Source organism: Poecile atricapillus, chromosome 4 (genome assembly GCF_030490865.1).
Source record: "Poecile atricapillus isolate bPoeAtr1 chromosome 4, bPoeAtr1.hap1, whole genome shotgun sequence".
Lineage (NCBI taxonomy): Eukaryota > Metazoa > Chordata > Aves > Passeriformes > Paridae > Poecile > Poecile atricapillus.
The window spans coordinates 33,323,784-33,342,495 of record NC_081252.1 but is presented as its reverse complement, the minus strand read 5'-3'; the positions used below and the strand labels follow the sequence as shown (position 1 = coordinate 33,342,495).

General features: G+C 40.9%; 1 protein-coding gene across 1 annotated transcript in view; it reads left to right on the top strand.

Annotated features, from left to right (window-relative positions):
* Window positions 1-15,006, top strand: part of TMEM154 (transmembrane protein 154) — a 35,994-nt gene extending 20,988 nt beyond the window's left edge. The window contains exons 3-7 of the mRNA XM_058839053.1: window positions 1,931-2,236; window positions 3,973-4,000; window positions 5,188-5,273; window positions 6,608-6,668; window positions 10,651-15,006. Coding sequence (XP_058695036.1) covers window positions 1,931-2,236; window positions 3,973-4,000; window positions 5,188-5,273; window positions 6,608-6,668; window positions 10,651-10,666 — 497 coding nt within the window. The 3' untranslated portion in view covers window positions 10,667-15,006. The remainder of the gene's footprint in view (window positions 1-1,930; window positions 2,237-3,972; window positions 4,001-5,187; window positions 5,274-6,607; window positions 6,669-10,650) is intronic.
* Window positions 15,007-18,712: the final 3,706 nt, after the last annotated feature.

Sequence of the window (18,712 nt, the reverse complement as noted above, 5' to 3'; positions counted from 1 at the left end):
GAAATGGAGTGGCTGCAGGCACTGGGAGCTAAAAACTACCTTGGAAAAGAAAAGTCAAATGGCCAAACTAATAAGGGAGAGAAGCTCTCCCTCCTGTCCTCTGCAGTAAGAGTAAGGACAGCCAGCAGATCAAGGGAAGGGGTGGAGCAGCACACACCTAAGGGGGTCGTTACCTGCAAGGGAGGCAGAGATTGTGTTTTGCTTTTGACTGAAATGCTAAATACAGAAGAGACAGACTATGGATACAAGGTGCTTTGCCACAGAAGAGGTATCATCTTCATTGCCCTATTGTGGTGCAGGAGTCTGGTGACCTTCACAGTATTACATTAAGTATTCAAATTCTTTCCTAGCTTTTAGGAAAGGATGAAACAATCAGATGCCTGTGTGATATATGCAGCATAAAAACCTAGATAAAACACTGCTGTCACACTCAAATAATTTTATTAATCTGAAATTGGGTTTCCTTGAACAGAGTCTCATGAAATACTCATCTCCTCTTTGAGACAAATCTGGTGGGAGAGGAGATGCTGCAGAGTGGATTAAGCATGAGATAGCGCTCTAATCTCAGTTTTTCTCTCTCACTTGGCATCCCTGGGAAGGACAGCATCCCTGTCCTTCTGATTTCGCATTTATAAAATGGAGATGATAACTGCTCATCTCTCAGGGCCATTATGAAGATTAATGTGTTTACGAAAGCATTTAAAATGCTAAGTACTTTTGGTTCCAGTCCTGTGAGATTGGAAATGCCAGCACTAAGGTGCTGAAAACCTTAAGCTCTTGCTAACTCTAGTGGAAACTCTGGCTGCCCAGCACTTTACAAGAACAAGGAGAAACATGTAATTGCAAAAGTCAAGAAATCCCATCCTGCTTTATTGCATGAAATGAGATGTGCACCATGCCAGCATTGTATCTGAAAGGGCAGATAACACAAAAAAAAGCCCATAATTTAATTTCATGTTGTAATTTATCTAAAGACTGATTCTTGCTCCTCTGGCTACAATAGGATTTTTGGCATCAGTATAGAATACAGTATCAGCCCAGAATTTGCTGTACTTCTTTAAAGCTTTTAAACTCTGTGACAGTCAATAGACTCTAACCTAAACACACAAAAAGCACCTGTTTCGCTATTACTGACACAGCCAATTTTAGCCACTTTTCTTGCACAATGCATGATAAATGAAACCAGAACTGAGATCAAAGTTCAAAACCCCCAGTCTTAGCACTTATGGGGAATGTCCAGCACTGATGCTTTGCTATACACTCCTTCAGCCAGCCTGAAGAATCAGTCCCAAGAACAGTTGATTGTATGCAGCAAGCTCCCCATATTACTACCACCTCTTCTAGTCCATGCAGAAGTGGAAGTCAGCAGCTTTTGCATCCTTCAGACTTACCTTCACCAATTCTGTTTTTCACAGTGAGATAAACTGGACAAATTTGAGAAAGGCAGAGAAACAAGGAGATAAGTGAGCCAAAGGAATTGGTGAACCAGGGATAATGGTCTACCTGAAGGCAGTACCTAACTCCTTGGGTAAGGGTGGTGGGGGGACACATATGGGCCAAGACTGAAAAGCAAAACAGGCTGGTGTGGTTTGCTGAGAAGCAGAATAATTTTGCATGTGAGCAAGACCGGATGCCAACCTGCAGGAAAAGAAGTCTGTTTGTGCAAGGCAGCTGTGTGCAGACAGATGACACATGCTGACGTGTCCCAGTAAAAGTTAGCTGAAGAGCATGGTCATGACTGGTAAGATTTTGTGACAAAGTTGAGATCTACTTTTACATCCAATGCCCATGACTTCCAATCTGTGTGTATGGGGCATCTGCTGTTGTTTTTTTAAGACATCAAATGGGAAGTAAATACTACAGCTGTACACTTTGACTCACTGATAATACTAATGAAACACTTAAAATGTTGTCTTCATGTATTTGACAGACCCTGGATTTGATGGATCAGGAGATGGATCGATGATGTTACCCACATTTACAGCAACACATCTTCCTGCTATGGGTCCTTCGACTGTGGATGAGCCAGTACTTGTAACTGAAAGCACTATTGAAAGCAGCTTTGAAACACAGAGTTCTCCAAGTACTGAACTGAATGCTGTGAATGATGAGGACAGCCTAGATGCAGCAGAACAGTCTATATTGATATATGTTGTCCCTGTGGCGCTGCTGGTCCTGATGATTCTGTTGATCACATTTTTTGTGATGCATCATAAAAGGAAAAAGACCAAGCAAGGTAAATTTGTCTTCTTGTGAATCAAAAGGCTGTTTCTAGGATGTGTTCAGCATTAACAGAACATTATTTTGAGGCATGGGATGCCACACTTAGGATGCCCTTCTCTGATTGTAGCTGCGTGTTTGACAAGTAAGGGAGGGATTCTCCCCAGCCAGCAGTACCTGGTCACACACCTCTCCTTGGGCAGGAGCTACTTCTGCCCCTTGGCACATCCTGCTCATGCTGCCACACCCATGGGAGCCCTGGCGCCAATCTCTGGCTCCTGGAAATGCTGAGAATGCTCAGGGATGCAGCCATGGCTGCAAGTGCATGTTCTGTCTTTATGCTCAACAACTTTAGGCAGGGTGAAATTAATGCTTCTACTGCCCAGAGTGCCCACAAGGTAAAGCTGCTTGGAGCTTCACTGAAACAAGCACAAGAAAAATAATTTTAAGGAACAATTTTTAAGCAATCCAGATTCCATAGGGTGGAGGTTGTTATGAAGACATCACAGCAAATGAGCTAGGTCAGACTGCCTGGGTGCTGCAGTAGGGTGACCAATGCTTCAGGAAGGTGCTGTGATCTGTTAACAAAGGAATTGGTAACTTGGAGTGTCAACCCCCAGGAGAGCAAACTAAGGTGTCATATTAAAACCACATAGTTGGTAAGTGAAATTCTGAGATGGTCGTGTCAGAATCTTTACATGGTCAGAGTGCAGCTGTCAGCTCATCAGCCTGCAGACAGTGCAACACATTCAACATAGATTTTAAATCAAGTTTTCAGGGCATTTTTAGATTGCATTTGCCTGATCACTGGGTTTCCCTCTAACAAACTATGAATTTGCAACCAGGCACCCAGTTGCCTGCCTGTTTCTGGATGATTGAAATGCAGGTATACTCTTCAGAGGGTTAGGAAATGTGGTGCCTTTCAGAACATAATCCTGGGACTTCATGCCCTGTGCCAGCCTGGGATTTTGAGCATCCTCAAGGCTAGGGCAGATGGCTCTGTGGTTCTGGCGTGGCTCTGCAGTCTGGGAGTGTGCTGGAACAACTGGGACGTATCACCCACTGCCAGCAATGAATTAAAAATAAGGTGATTTAAGACAGGATTTTCAGTCACTTGATTCCTGGAGGTGAAGATATTTACCAGAATTATGCCTGTGACACCATTCCCTCCCCCCCCCCCCCCCCCCCCCCCATTTTTACTTTGTCTTGGAGTCATAAGTAGACTGGATCCCTTTTGACATCTGGCTAGTTCAGCTTCATTTGCCTAAGTGAGATCTAATCTGCCATGCAGTCCAACTGCCCCCTGCCCTTCTCCCCATGAGTGGCTCCCGGAGTCTCCAGACAGAGCTGAATTGCCCGAGTGTAATCTGTAGCAAAATGTCCCAGTGCTTCCAGTAAACAATTTTTATGCAGAAGTGGCTCCTTTTCAGGATACCATTTCCCTCAGCACATCTGTTTTGCTGAAGGAAGTGTGCATCTGCCCTGTCCTGCCCACTGCAACACCAACACTGGGCTTCCTCCCAGCATGGCTGAGCTAATAATGAGATGCTTTTAGGTTTGAAGTACTGGGTTCCTCTGAAAATTGCAAACAGGAGAAAATGTTTTGTCTTTCATCTGTAATTTAGTTTTTATGCCTTTTGAAAATGTAATCTGTTTTACTTGGCCTTATTCAAGGCTTGCATGCTGTCTGAACCCTGTGAATAAAATGGGCAAATATGCAGAAATATGAACACCAACTTTCTTCTTTTTCAGATGAGCTGGGAAGCGAAAACGTAAAAAGGTAAACTTTATGAATATCATTCTTTTAAAAAAAGGTTTTTTTACTCTAACCTTTGCCTCCTTTGTTGCCTCTTTTAATTCAGCTGTACACTAAACACCATTACTTTTTGCCATCAATTGAACCAGCAATCTGAACGGGTGGATAAAGTGTGACTTCAGGTTGTGGCTGAAGTGTAAGACCAGAGCAGGAGAACAAGAGTTAGTGGTGACTGAGGCAAGGGCTGCCCCACAGACACCCACAGCCCTTGCTGAGCCTGCTCTTAGGCACCTCCTGCTCTATCAGCCACAAGAGGTACAAGGTGCCCCATGAGCAAAGGGGATCGGTTCCCAGGCTCATCACAGGCTTTTGCTATTCAGAATAAGCTCTGTGTCTTGCTCCCCTGTTTTTCAAGTTTATCTTCTTACTCAGAGGTGAGGCACAAAGGCTTGCCTGGCTGCCACAGGAACAATGCCTTAGATGCTTGCAAAACAAGACAGAAGTTGTGTGTCTCTTATCAGAGTCATAATTTTTATTGTTTTCTATTACCTCCATCTTGCTAATCAATGCTGAAAGTTCATGAATTTGCTCTACAAGTAAAAAACCAATTTTTTTTTGCTAAAAATTGATTTTCTACCATATGACTGCAGGAATGATAAGCAAAAGGAAGCTAAGCAGAGGCATTTAAATAAATGCAGCTCTCATGACCTTTCCTTTTGAAGTCACTGCAAATGTCAGTCATAGCTACGATGAAACTTTAGGCCTTCACCTTTTAACACTGGAACAGTGGTACTTCTGTCACATGTTCCAGGAGGGCAGGGACAAACTATCCTATTTTTATTTTTTTTTAGGTTTTTTTTTGTTTTTTTTTTTTCTATTTACAACAGGGACAGTTTTCAAGAATCTGCAGTGATCCTATGCCCTGGCATGTCTCTGGCTGCACAATCTGAGTCCCTCTGCGTGTTATGTCTCAGCTGGCCCTACCTCTGCCCAGGACTGGCATCTTGGTGCCGCTCCCTCGTTTCTGTTTGTGGCCCCTTGGTTCACACCCATTGAGCTGATCTCTCTTCAGATTGCTGGGCTAGAATGGCTTTCCAGAGTTAATACATGTGTCTGGATTTATAGTGGAGTCATACAAAATCACTACATTGTAAGTTGTTTGAATTAAGCATTTTGTGTAATGCTTTTTCCCCCCCCTCTCTTCTCTCAAGTCCTATTTTTGAAGAAGACACACCTTCTGTTATGGAGATAGAAATGGAAGAGCTTGATAAATGGATGAGCAGCATGAACAAAAATGGTACACGGTAACCCCTGTACTCCATCCTCCCTCTCTTGCCTGCTGACGTAGATCCCATGCATAGGAAGGTGTTTTGTATATGTATCACTGCTTTTCCTACAACATTTTTAGTTGTGCTCTTGACTCCCTCCTACTAAAATAACTGAACAAATGTCAGAGGTAGATTTTTTTCAGAGGAGTATTTTAGCTTGTGTGGGAGTTTATTTTTAATATGTGATAGAATCTCATAAATGTTTTCAGTTTCCAATAGACATTTCTACTAAACACACTTATAGCTGTGAATGCTATTTATATTTTTAAATACACATTTTAATGCTAAATACTAGCTTCTCTGAAGCATCTAGTCCTTTCAGTCTCCAGAATTTCTACACTTCTGAGCTCCACATTGAGGTATTATAGAAGAAATAGCCATTTGCTCATAGCTGAGATGACCATTTATTTAAAATTGCCGCCAGGAACCTATGAATACACGCTATCCCTCCCTTGCAACGCTATCAGCCCATGGAGCAATTAGAACATGCAGTAACTACCAGCAGCAGCATCTTCAGCTGCTTTCTCAGTTACTTTTAAGTACCTTGCATTTTTCCCTCCATTTTTCTCCCAGGTGAATTCCCAGTCAAAATCTCTGAGGGGTCTGCATTGTCCTTCCAGGGTGTCCTCAAAAAATGCAGGTCTTTGGTAAGCCATGAGTTAACCAAGGCCTAATTTTGAACCATGAGCAACTTTCCACTGGCTAGGAAATGCTGAAACACTGATTTTTTTTCATTTCTGGTCCCTTGCCTTCTATCCAAAAGGCTCATTTGCTTGACCTATGGGGCATGCTTTGTTTTTCAGGACATAAAGCTCTTTGGAGCATTTCTTTGTGATAGCACAGTGCTCCACATGATGGGGTTTTGACCTTCGCGGTCTGTAAGCTTTTGTAGAAAATATGTGCTAAGTGGCAGTAGTGAAAGAGAGGAATTAAGTGTACTACGTGGGAAAAAAAGTGGTGTAAAATATATTTTTAAAATTTTGTGGAGAGAAGGGAGCAAATATTTTTACACACTTTCTTTTGTGTGTGTGTGTGTGTGTGGAGACAGTCCTCAAAAGCAGCTCATCTGTATAGGTGTACATAAAGAACTGACATATATATAATAAAAAAATGGTGGTAACACCTATCAAAGGGAAAGATGTGTAAGATTTATGCTATGGGGACCGTGCAGATAAAAGGGGGCAGAAGTGCACCTGCAGATCTGTATTCTAGACTGACTGCTTGATCAAAGTTGATGTGCTTTTGAAATAAATGTAGAACAACTGCCAGGAGTAACTGTAGTCTTGTTTCTTACCTTTTCCAGGTGACTGTGAATGTTTGCCTACTGTAAGAGAAGAAGAAAAAGAATCAATCGCCAACCCAAGGTACTTTAATTCATTACATTATTTGAAGAAATACAGTCAATATATTTCTTCAAATAATACAAAATACTAAATATATAATAGTATATAATATACTATATAATATATACAGCAATATATATAATACATACTAAATATATAATACTATAAAATACTATATAATATTAAAATAATCTGGATTTTTTAAATGTAATTATAAAATTATTCTTTGGTCCATTTAAGTTTTAAAATTTTTACATATAGAAACTTTGACTTCAACTTAAAGGCTTGACACCCTTACTTCTGAAAAGGTCTCTTCCTGTAAACTGCACTGCTAAATAATCTTACAGTTGTAAAATGGTGCAAGACAGACAACCAGATGGCACAGATGGAGTTTCACTCACTGATCAGACTTTAATCACAGTTTCCCAAGGTGTTAATACAAGCATTCAGTATAGCTTCCTTGGCACTCTTCACCAAAGGCACCCAGCTCCCCTCTGCCACCTGGTGCCTATAGGTTCTTGGGGAACACTGCCAGAGGTTTTGGCTGGAGCTGTGACCTGACAGACAGGGATTTGTCTGACTCCAAGAAAAAAATGAGAATGAGAGACACGAAGGATCTTCCCGGTGCCCCCTTGCAGCACTCCCCCAGAGCCGGCGCTGGTTGATAGTCCAAGCAGAGAACCCAGTGGGATGCAAAACTGCAATCCTGACAGCTTGTAAGCTTAAAATCTTTCTGGTTGGTTTCCTCAGGATTTTGGCCAGAACTCCTAAACCCCTCGCAATTTTCCCTAATTAAAAATTCTGGTTCTTGTTTCCAGCTGGAAACAAGAGGCTGCACATTGCCCTTGCCTGCACCCTTGTGTTGCAGCTGCATTTTGTGGAGTGGGCAAAGCAGCTTCTCTGTGCCAGGTTATGATAAACAAGACGTCCTGTGTGCCAAGAAATCCCTGGTGAAGTGGAAGCAGTGGTGCAGTCAGGCAAGGCCAGGAGCAGGGAGAGGACCTAGGTCTTCTGCTTCCCATGGCATTGGATAATTCCACTGAACATGCCTCTCTGGCAGAATTGTACCTCTCACTGTAGACTGTCATAATATTACAATCCTCTTTTCTGAATTTCCTTGCTCGGGAGTGAAATAGGTATGTTAAATCACCACTGCTGCAGAGGTTTCAGCTCAGTTGCTCCAAAGCTGCAGTTTCAGAGGAACCTTTGGACGAGGCTTGTCCACTACAGCCACTCGTACATAAAAGGTTTCTTTTTACACCTCCTGCAAGTGAAACCATTGTTGTTTTAGTTCAGTTTTTTTTTTTAAAAAAAAAAGGCTTAGACGCTAGGTTCCAGATGCAAGCAAGCACATTAATTTTACCCTTAGCAACTGGAAAAGATCCTGGATTTGTTAGCCATCTGTGTCTTCCCTTCCTGCTGCTAAATGATAACTCAGAGGGGGGAAAATTGTTAAGGAGAGGCAGCTGCACAGCAGTTCTCTAAAAGCAGATTTGCTGAGCATACCACTCCCTATACCAGGGAGTATAGGACAAAGGATGCTCCAGCCATAAGTTAACACCAGCAGAAGTTATACTGTAAAAGGCTTTTTAAGCACAACACCACCCTTAGCATCGTTTACTTTCCATATCTTTAACAATTCATCTTAAGGAAAAAAAAAATCATTGTGGCCTACCAGCTTGAGCTGTCGTTTTACCATCCTTGCTAAAGGAATGTTTTTGTACTGGATTTGCATTAACCTCATCAGAAGAAGGAGGTTTTGCTCCTGGCTATCAAAAGGCATCTTTGGGCTACACCCCACCTCAAGCTCCCCATCTGTAAAACAGAGTTATTTCATAGCACTAAAGTGAGGCTTAAGCCTTACAAAAAAGCAGCCCTTTTCCGATAAGTATACTTCAGTCAGAGCAAAGGCATGCACATTATTTAAGCAGATTTTCTTGCAAATGGTATCTTAGAATCAGATTAGAAAAAGTTATGCCCCTAAATTGTAGAAAGGCAAACAAATGCAAGTAAAAATAGGAGATTCATCTCTAAAACATTCAGAGTTGCTTAGACAAGGGATATTAGTTGAACACAAAGTGCAGGAATATTAGATTCAATTTAAGATTCTGAAAGACTGCTTTGTTTGGGCAAAATTCTTCTAAAATTAGGCCAATTTATTTTTTTGATTTTATCAGTATTTTAGTATGGGAAACATCTCAAGGCCACACTGAACAGAGGTGGTGTTTTCTTGCTTCACAAAGATGCTGAGGGAGACTTCATCAAGACACAAATGTATTGAACTATGAATGATTCTGACATAATTTTGAAAATGTAGAAGACAAAACATTTCAATAAAGACACTTTGAAATTTTCAGAATGAAGGTTGTCCTAAAACTACTCTTTGGAGTAAGTGAATTTTTAATATAAAAATTTTTGAAAGTTTGAAGAACAGAACTGTGTGGCAGTAAAATATTTCTGTGTTGAATGTTTCCCTTACCCCAAGGCTACTTCTTAAAATTTAATTTCACACAAAATTTTGAAATATGCTTCATTTCAATGTGAAAAAATATTTGAAGTGGTGGAATTTCTGAGTAAACAAACAAAAAATTGCTTCCTGTTTATTTGCAATTGAACCTTATCAGTCCAAGATCTGCTGCTTTTCCCAACCAAATTCTTAGACGAAAAAATAATGTCAGAAAGAGAACTATGTACACATAAATAGATGTGTTGAGCAGCTCTTTCTAGCAGGGAAAGTGAAAGACTAAGAAATAAAAAAACAAAGCCATTATTATGGCAAAATTTGTACTCATGGGCATCAAGGCTGCACGTTTATGCACAGGAGGCAAGATATGACAACCTGGGATCCCTGACAGGTGGAGGTCACCCACCCTGGCCTTGTAGGCTGTAACAAACCTACAGGTTATAGTACATATTATATTATACTATTATATTATAGTATATTATTATTATATACTTATGGTATATAGTATAAGTTACAAACCTATGTGTATACACATTTTTAACATTTATGTACACTTTTCAAAATATATATATTTGAATTAAAACCTCCTGCCTTAACCTCTTGCCTTTGAAACCTACTGCTGGAATCCTGGTTGTGCCTGAGCACAAAATCGAAAAACCCCCTCAGCTACCCTGGGCCAGGGCTCCCATCCTGTGCATGCAGGAAGGAGCAGGCAGTGTGTGCAGGGCCAGCAGGCAAGGGCTGATGATCTGTGGAGCACAAGGGGGTAGAGACCAATCTCTGCTCCAGGGACCTTTACTGACCCAGAAAAATAAGTGTAGCCTGCCCCCTTCACAGCATGGGCCATAGTAGGGGGTGGAGTACAAGCAATCCCCCTATGCTTTATCACCTGGGAGGTTTGGTTTGTCTTGGGTGCTGCTGGGCACCCTCCTAGTCTTTCTGTCTGAAAAAGGATGACTCCTTATGGAGAAATGTTTTGGGTGGATGGTAAGTCAGTGGATGGTAAGAAGTACTGCATTCCCAAAATGGGTCTCAATTTGGCAAGAGACTTAAGAAAGCCTGTAAAATATTAAGGTTATGAGTGGCTCTTTAAGCTTCAGAGGTGATTTAAAACCCTGCTGTTATCCCTGCTGACTGAATTCAAATCAGCTGATAGAAGATGTCACATTTTTTAACATTGGCATGAGCCAAACATTATTAAGACAGTGCTAGGGAGCAAGCCACTTGGGCAGAAACCAGTGGGACAAAGAAAATGCACCTGTTATGAGGTCAGACATAAACCAAAAATTCCAAAGTTATCCTCAGCTGCGGAAAGAGAGCCAGGAGCAGGAGAAAGGCTGTGCTGGGCGGACATGAACCATCAGGAATCAGAGCAGCCCTCACTGCCAGTGTCAGTTCATCCATTGCATGGGTGACAGATTCATTTTCTGGTAACACATTCTCATGAACTCTAGAGATACTCTTGCATGTTATTTCCTGCTGAGACAACTAACCCAACAGTGTGACACTGGTGTTTTTTTCTTTTCCATCTCTACACAGTGATGGTGAATCATGAAGTCCTCAGGACAGCAAAGAACAGACTAAAAGGATGCAGCACACAAGCTCATCATCCCCCAGATACTGGAAGAACTGGATTTAAATATAATTCATCTCAAAAGGCCAGAGAAGCAAATGCACTTCTTGTGTCCTGGTTTAAATGGTCTTCAGAAAGGAAACATCACCAAAGGAAAAGAAAAGAAAAAGGAGAAAAAAAAGAAAAGACAAAAAGAAAAGTACTGCAGCAAGATTAAGGACTGATTAAAATTATTTTTGCAATGAGATTCACCACAAATCAAGACAAACCTCTTTTTCACCCCTGCTAAAAGTTCTCAAAGTAGTCCATGTTTCTGTCTAGTTCTGCAGTTGTGTATTGTGCTGCACTTAAAACAAATTCTGTTCTGGGTTTGGTGGGTTTCTTTGTTTTGGTTTGGTTTTGTGGGTATTTGTTTCAGTGTCCATAATTCTGGACCACCCTGGTTTGATGGAGATGAAGCTCATGCGTATGCAAAGTTTATTTCTCAATTTGCTTTTTTCTGAGCAGTGCACTGATTTGCACAGGACTGCTGTTGGGGAGTACCAGGCTAGGACTGACAGACCAGCTCCGAGGACAGGCAGCAGCTGAAAAGCCTCTCAAAGGAATAGCCAGAAGTGACTGCAGCCCAGCGAGGGCACAGACTCTGCAGAGTGCTTTTGGTTTCCAGATTAAAAGCACTGTAGTAATGAAAAGTATTATTTTGAGAATGCCTTTCAGTTCCACAGATGAGCACCCTGGGCTAGCTCTCCCCATGTAACTCTTCTCCCTGCCCAGGGCTGCTCTCCAGCCACCTACTTCAGGAATATTCAACTTAAAAACATTGCTTTTTTAAAAAAAATGAGTAAGGTTGAAAAATTAAGCAATTCAGTACTCACATTAAATGCAGATTTAGGTAAGTATGTGTTATGCATAACTACTTGGTCAAGGTTTTCAGATACAGGAGGTTTTCTGCTGCTTCTGTTTTTAAATACTGAGCCTGCAATATCTAAAGAATATGGACTTCTGAGTGTGCCTGGTCACCCTTAGTTACAATGAAAAAAAATCAGACTCCTGGGATACCTCAAGGTGGAAATATGAATGTTTTGACTGTGTCCATTGATTTTAGATACTATGTCTCCTAGGGATTAGTACTTTAAATATGTAACACACATAAAAGTGGATCCTTGTCTGGGCAAAGCTTCTTGTACCTTATTTAAAATAGCAGATTCATATCCTACCGTATCTTATATCCTACCTATCCTCATATTCTATTTAAATAGAAAATGTAATGCCTTCCCACTCAGTACATGTTTAATATGATCAGTTTTGCTTTGCCTGCAAATAATTCACTAATAAGTTACCATGCATAGCTTGATTAAAAAGAGAAAGCAAATGCTCCAAGCCTCTGTGATGGCATCTAAGTATCGCTGACAGAGGACAGTTCAGCTTTGTGAATAATTCAAGACATGTCAAAATACACAAGGAAAAAGATTTTTAGAGCTAACCATATTAATTCATTACTGAATTTGACTTGATTTGTAATTTCCTCAAAGAATAAAAGGTTTCTTCACTGTTCCAAAACAATTTATTGCAAATATTGGATTTAGTAAGTGAGTGATGGTAAATAAATTTTCCCTGTTTGGATGATTTTTAACTTTGAAAGAAGTGGTTTGAGTTCATCTTTCACAACTTCTTTTTTAAACATTTCCACTATTTCCTAACAGTAAAGCCATCATGTAGAATATTGATTTAAAAGAATGCAGTCGCAAGGGGAAGAAAAAGTGGAAGACTGAAATTTAGAAAATTTTGAAATATTGGAGTAGGTATTTTCCAGTAACAGTTTTGTTAGCTAATTCTTTCTAACAGACAAAGATGTTTTGCTCAGGTTTCCTACAATTTGTAAAGCAGTAAACTGAAGGTGCCCAAAACAGAGATATTGAAGGTTTTTTTTTCTAATGGTACAAGATAAAAAGCTGTATTTTAAGACCATTACCAGCTGTGTGGTTGGAGTGCAGTAAGTGGTACCCAGCAGTTCAGGGCACCAGTGTCCAGCAGTGACTCTCACCACATCATGCTCCAGTCCACACAGCTCCATGTCCAACAGCTGCTGCCTTCTCCCTGGAGAGAGTTGAAGCACAGCTGGACATGGAGGCCTTGCCTTTCATATTTCATTTTTTTTTGCTTTTGAAAATTAACCAGCTCCCGAAGGTGACATTGTATGGCTTAACTCAGTTCTGGCACACTGATGATCCATCACCCTGTCTGAGCCACACATTGATAATAGTGCAATGCACTAACTCAGTTTGCTGTGGCATTTGAAAAGAGCCTGTGTTGTGCATGCTGATGGTTTGGGGTTAATGTTAATTCTGGACGGTACTTCTGCCACATAAAAGGCTGCACGGTTCCAAATAAGTTTCTCAAAGATTAGGTTTAATTTATATATTTTGTCAAGTTTACCTTGAGAGAATGTATTTTCTGTAAACTTACGTCATTAAGCATTCTTATTCCAGTGTTCATGACTGATCAATCTCTATATAAAGCTTTAAAATCCATTTTTTCCAGAACTAATGTCTAAGTTAGAGGTTTATAATTATTCATGTCCCTTACCCTCTCTAAATTCTGGCATCCTAGAGAATTTCTTTGCCTCTTCAGGAAGTTTTCTCAGAACTTCTCTCTCAGGAATTTTTTTCTTATTTTGTATTTAGAAATACAGAACAATGCTTTGGGCACATCCTTGGCCAATTCTGACAGAAATTTTCTCTATCTACTGATTTTTAAAAGTGCAAACTTAGTATCTGCTGCGTTACTACTGAAAAATGTACCATTCCATCAAATCTCACCAAATATCATCAGGTCCTGTCCTCCTTGTGTGAAACAGACCAAGGGTCAAGTAATTTGCATTTCAGTATAGTTATGGATATTTCTAATAGATTCCCTCCCTACTAGACAAATACAATTTTTATTATTCCTCTCTTCCCTGCACATTTATACATTATTGTTATTCTTCCCTTAGCCCTAAACTGTGGAGGGGTTCACTCATTCATCTGATTCCTCAGCCCAGCTCTGCACTGCTCCGTTTCAGCCCGCTGGTCTCTCTCTTTGATTGTAACTTTCACACTGGGGGCTGCATTGGCCACGGCCACTGCCCAGTGCCTGCTCACTCACTCACAGCCAAGCCTTTTTGTGCACACCGAGTTCAGGGATGCAGCTTCACCACCACGGGCACTGCTTTGGCCCCTCTCCTCCCTCACCCCATTTGGTATTTCCCTCTTCTGCTTGTCTGCATGCCCCTTGCTGTCCTGTTTGTTTTACACTTCTCAGCAGTTCCTGGTCATTTGCTTCCTCACAGTTTTGCCTCAGTATTTTAATTTTGTGGGTGGATTGAATTACAGGGATCTAGACCATTTTATGGCTGCATTACTACAGCCAAAACATTATAATATTCCAGTTCATGAGTATTAACTGTACAACTTCTGTTGGTGCACCTTCATTTTCCCTAAATCATTCACACAGTCAGGTCCTCTAACCCACAAAATAAAAATGAGAACAACCAGGCAGCAGATAAGACAGCAGCAAACTCTAAAAAATATTTTATCACCATGCCCTACAGAGTATTTAAGCCTCTGTGGTAATATCCTCATCATTAGCCTGATCTAAGCAAACCCATCTCACAATCACCTTGCAACATCTACAAGTAGTTACTCATAGATGTTATCAATTATCAGTTGATAACTCAAGTTATCATCCCTCAGTAGAAAATGAAAAAAAGCTTGGAAAGGGGAAGTGTCTCCCACTGCATATTGTTCTAAAATATTTCACAAATGTGATGCTCCCTAAGGAACTGCTACCTCTTCTTCTGTTTTCTTCAATAATTTCAGTAGTTATCCAGCACTTCAAGACAATTTGACATCTAATTTACAGCGTGAGGCCTTCTTGTCCTGCAGAAAAGCTACAGATCCAAAGGATGATTTATTTGAGAAATACATAGGTAAGAAGAAGGGTATTTAAGAACCAACACCTCTCCTAGATATGTTAAAAATCAATATCTTAACAAAATAGAAATAACTCCTCCATAAAGTTACAAACATAACGTTGCTTATGCACTTGTAAAGCACATAACCCTAACATTAACCTCAGCAAAAAGGAAGATTCTTTTAGTTTCTAGGTAACATAAGTTATAGATTCATAGATAACTCTTGCTCTGAGATTAAAAAAATAACTTTTTTTTAATGCTAAACTCATTGGGTGACCCTAAATTGAGCTTTTGTTACCTTTCTGATGTGAGATGCTGTATATTCAACTGTTTTATCAAATAGCTGTTCCAAATTATTTTGTAATGTAAATATTTGAAAGACACAATATTACTTAATTGTTTATAAGACTTTGAAATTTTAAACAACTCGTTCTAATAAAGTTCTTAGTGTCTACAGGTTCTGTTTTTTCCATAGTCCTGCTAATCCACTCAAGTCTATGGATGTTAATTACTTGTGAACTGATGTCACAGTTACTCAGGCCTGAGAAGATGTGTACAGCTGTGTATGGTACATAGATATTTTACTCTCATCAGCTCTCTAAAATTCAGGCAAAGCCAAAAAAAAAAAAAAAAAAAGAGCTGCTGCTTTATATTTCATTATATTTTTGTTGGGACATTTCAGATTGTTTATACCAATAGATCAATTCTGGCTCCAGGGAAAGTAGTGAATTTCTCTCATGATTTGTCCTTGGGTGACTGTTGTCATATTTCTTTAATGATCAATCATTTCTCCGGTTATTTCAGTTAAAACTCTCAAATGGGAGTCTCCAAGTTTATAGACCTGATAAAGTAATTTTCAGTAGATTTAAGGGAAAAGGAAGAAGAAAAAAAAAAGATGAAAAAGATGTATTTCCAACTAGAGCTTTAGAAAAGATTAATAAAGCAAAGCATTACTTTCATCTATTTTTGCAACAGACAATTTAATTAGAGAGGTGTAAAATGGCCTGGGAGTATCCAGAAAGCTTGAGACAGTGTTTATTCTATTCAATGCTCTTAATGTTCTTAAACAACTTCAGTATGAGAGCACCATAGCAATGACCAGGCAGAAGCAATGACCAGGCAGAAGATAGTCACCTCCTTCTGTTTATCTCTGTTTCCTAGACAGCACATCAGCAAGACACTCGTCTAAGGCCCAGACCTAGAAATCTGCATTTTGGGGCAATGCTTGTCTAGTTCTCAAGGGAGGTGCAAAAGACGACTCGACTATGAAGTCCCAGAAAGTGTTGTGACACCCTGGGGAGCAACACAATCACTCTCCTGTCCCCGGGCACTGGCTCTTGCCCCACTGTGCCCCTCCTGGTAGCATCATGCTGACCCACAGCCCAGGGCTCCTCAAATGTGCACTAAAAGAAGACTGGAAGGGGTCGTGGGAGAGCTGGCTTGGCAGGGGGTTTGCGGGTGAGCAAAGGACACATCCTGCACCAGCATTATCAGCAACGTACCTGGTAACACATCCCAAGCACTTACTCTGTGTTTTGGCCTTAAGAATGGTTAAAGTTGTACTTTCTGTGAATATCAGTGACAAGAAATAGCAGCAGTGTGGTCTGACACCACAGCAAAGGGCAGCACCGGCTGCAGACTCCCATTCCCTTCCAATGAGGTTGCTCCAGGTCTGGTTTTGTGCTGGGGATCAGTTCTCTGGCCTCATGTTGTGTAGGATCTCACAAGTCCGGCAAACCATTATAAGCAGGTGAATTTTGCACCAAAGCAGCGTATTTCCGGACAGCAGCCAGAATCTCGCCCAGCTCTCAGAAAAGGAGCTATTTTGGGTGCCCGGCTCTCAGTGAAGGAGCATTTTTGGTTTGCTGGGGTCTCTCCCAGCCGTGCCCCGGCTCAGGGCACCCGCTCTGCCTCCATGCATCCAGCGCGGGTCCGAAGCGCCGCAGCGAGTGCCCCCCGCAGGAGGCAGCCCTGAGCTGCAGCGCAGAAATGCAGCTCCTGCACCGGAGCGTGACTCGTGGGACCCACAGAAGGAGCCCGCGGCTGGGGCAGCTCGCAGCCCATTGAAAATTCCAGTTTTCAATGAAAAAGAAAACGCCGTTTGTATTTTGACCGTTTTTCTCAAGCAGTACTTCAGTACAGACTGCAAGGCTGGGCCTGATTCTTTAACTGCAGCATCTACTTTCCAAAAATATTAACTGAAATAATTCCTAATAAGATTTTATAGCAAAATAGGGACACGGTTTAATAAAGAACAAATAGATACAAACCTTTTGCTGCCTGGCATAAATACAAGCATTTTCTTTGGCGAAAAGAAATACTTCTTATCCACTAGGCTGTAGGATGCTCATATAGGAAGTTAAAGCCGAAGCAATCACAGAGCAACTTCCAGGAGCAGGTTTATATAAGAAGCCTTGTTTCTCTCAGTCACTATACAGCCAGACTTATCAAAGAGGTCCATCTTTACTCAGAGGGAAAACAGGACTCATGGAATACCGAAGTGGAAATCCTTCTGAAGGTGGCTCATCCAGGGCTTGGATGACAATGCTACAGGGGTACGATAGCAATGGTATAAGTGCAATGAGCTTCACTGCCTGGGGAACTGTGAGCAGAGCATGCAGAGAAAAGAGGTAATGAAGGAGAAATTATTAAGTGGATGTATAATAAAGAGTTTATAACCCTAGAGGAAAAACAAGGATTTGTACAGCCATGCATTTGTTGGATTCATGGAAGAGATTTATTTTTAGAAAACACATGAACAATGAAAGGCCTCTTTGTTGAAATTAAAATACTAAGGTTAACTGTACTGCTAACACTTAATTTAACCATAGATAATTCTTTCCAGTGTTCAGTGTTGTTAACAGCTTTGTAGAAAAACTCGAAAATATAAGAGCAGAACTTGTCCACTCATAAAAGACCATAGTCTAAAAAGGCCAGAGCCTTGTGTTACCTCACTTGAGCCAAATCACTGAACTGAAAGCACAAACCAGAAGCAGGCATGAATTGAAGTATTATCCTTGTGCATTCCAGGAGCACGGGAAGAGCTGAGGTCTGGGGGAGGACTCCTAGGTCCAGGCAGGCAGCACACTAAACTAGCTCCTCTCTGTTTTATTTATTTACACACAGAGTGCCTCTATTCTGTGAATACAAGATTAGTCACAGGATCCTCAAGTTATTACTGTTTATGGATATACATTTTAGCATAAAATACTACCAGCCCCAAACTCCTCCCTCAGTTTTTGATGAAGAGTTATTTATCTATTAATAATTAGGTTTAATGCTCCCATATACTAGACTTCAGAACTTGTTTACACCACTTCATGCCAAAGCTTCAAATGCATTAAAGGGGAAGTTCATTATTTTTGATTTATAATTATCTATGACAAGACAGATCTTAGACAAGAGCAGAAGAGAGCGGGAAATTATCTACTCATCCTCTGTTTATGCAGCTACTACAAAGAGGCATGTGATGGCTTTGGCTTCAATCCAGCTACCATTCATCTCTATAGGACTCTTTCTATGACTATCATACAAGAATCATGAAGACCTTTTTTATCATCTACTAACTCAGGTGTAGACAAGCCATTGCCCTCAGTCTACAAAAATCCCAAGATGGTGCCTCATGGCCAATGAGCTACCAAGTGACAGAACAACACATTTTGTTGATATATGGCATTATTGTTCTCCTGAAAACAAATTTTTCTGTAGCCTCAGTGCTTCATTTTCCTCCCATCCCCATATCAGTAACCACCAACTGGGAAAGTCAACTACACTAGTGCAGCTCTGGGAAACCAAAGCGAAAAAAACCCAAAAACCCAGACCAAAAAAAACCAATCAAAAATAACCAAATCAACCAAAACTTGCTTAAAAACAAGCAACACTTGACAATTCAGCTATGCCAGCTCTGGAGTCAATTTGTTCCCTGATGCAACCCCAAGCAGGGGTGCCCCAGCAGCAGCTACTTGCTCCTTCCTCATGCCCAGGCAGGCTGGTACAAGGGTTCACCAGCCCAGGGGGCTTTGGCAAGTGCCTCCACACCCCAGTCAGTCCCAGACCCCCTCAAGCTCCAACCCTGC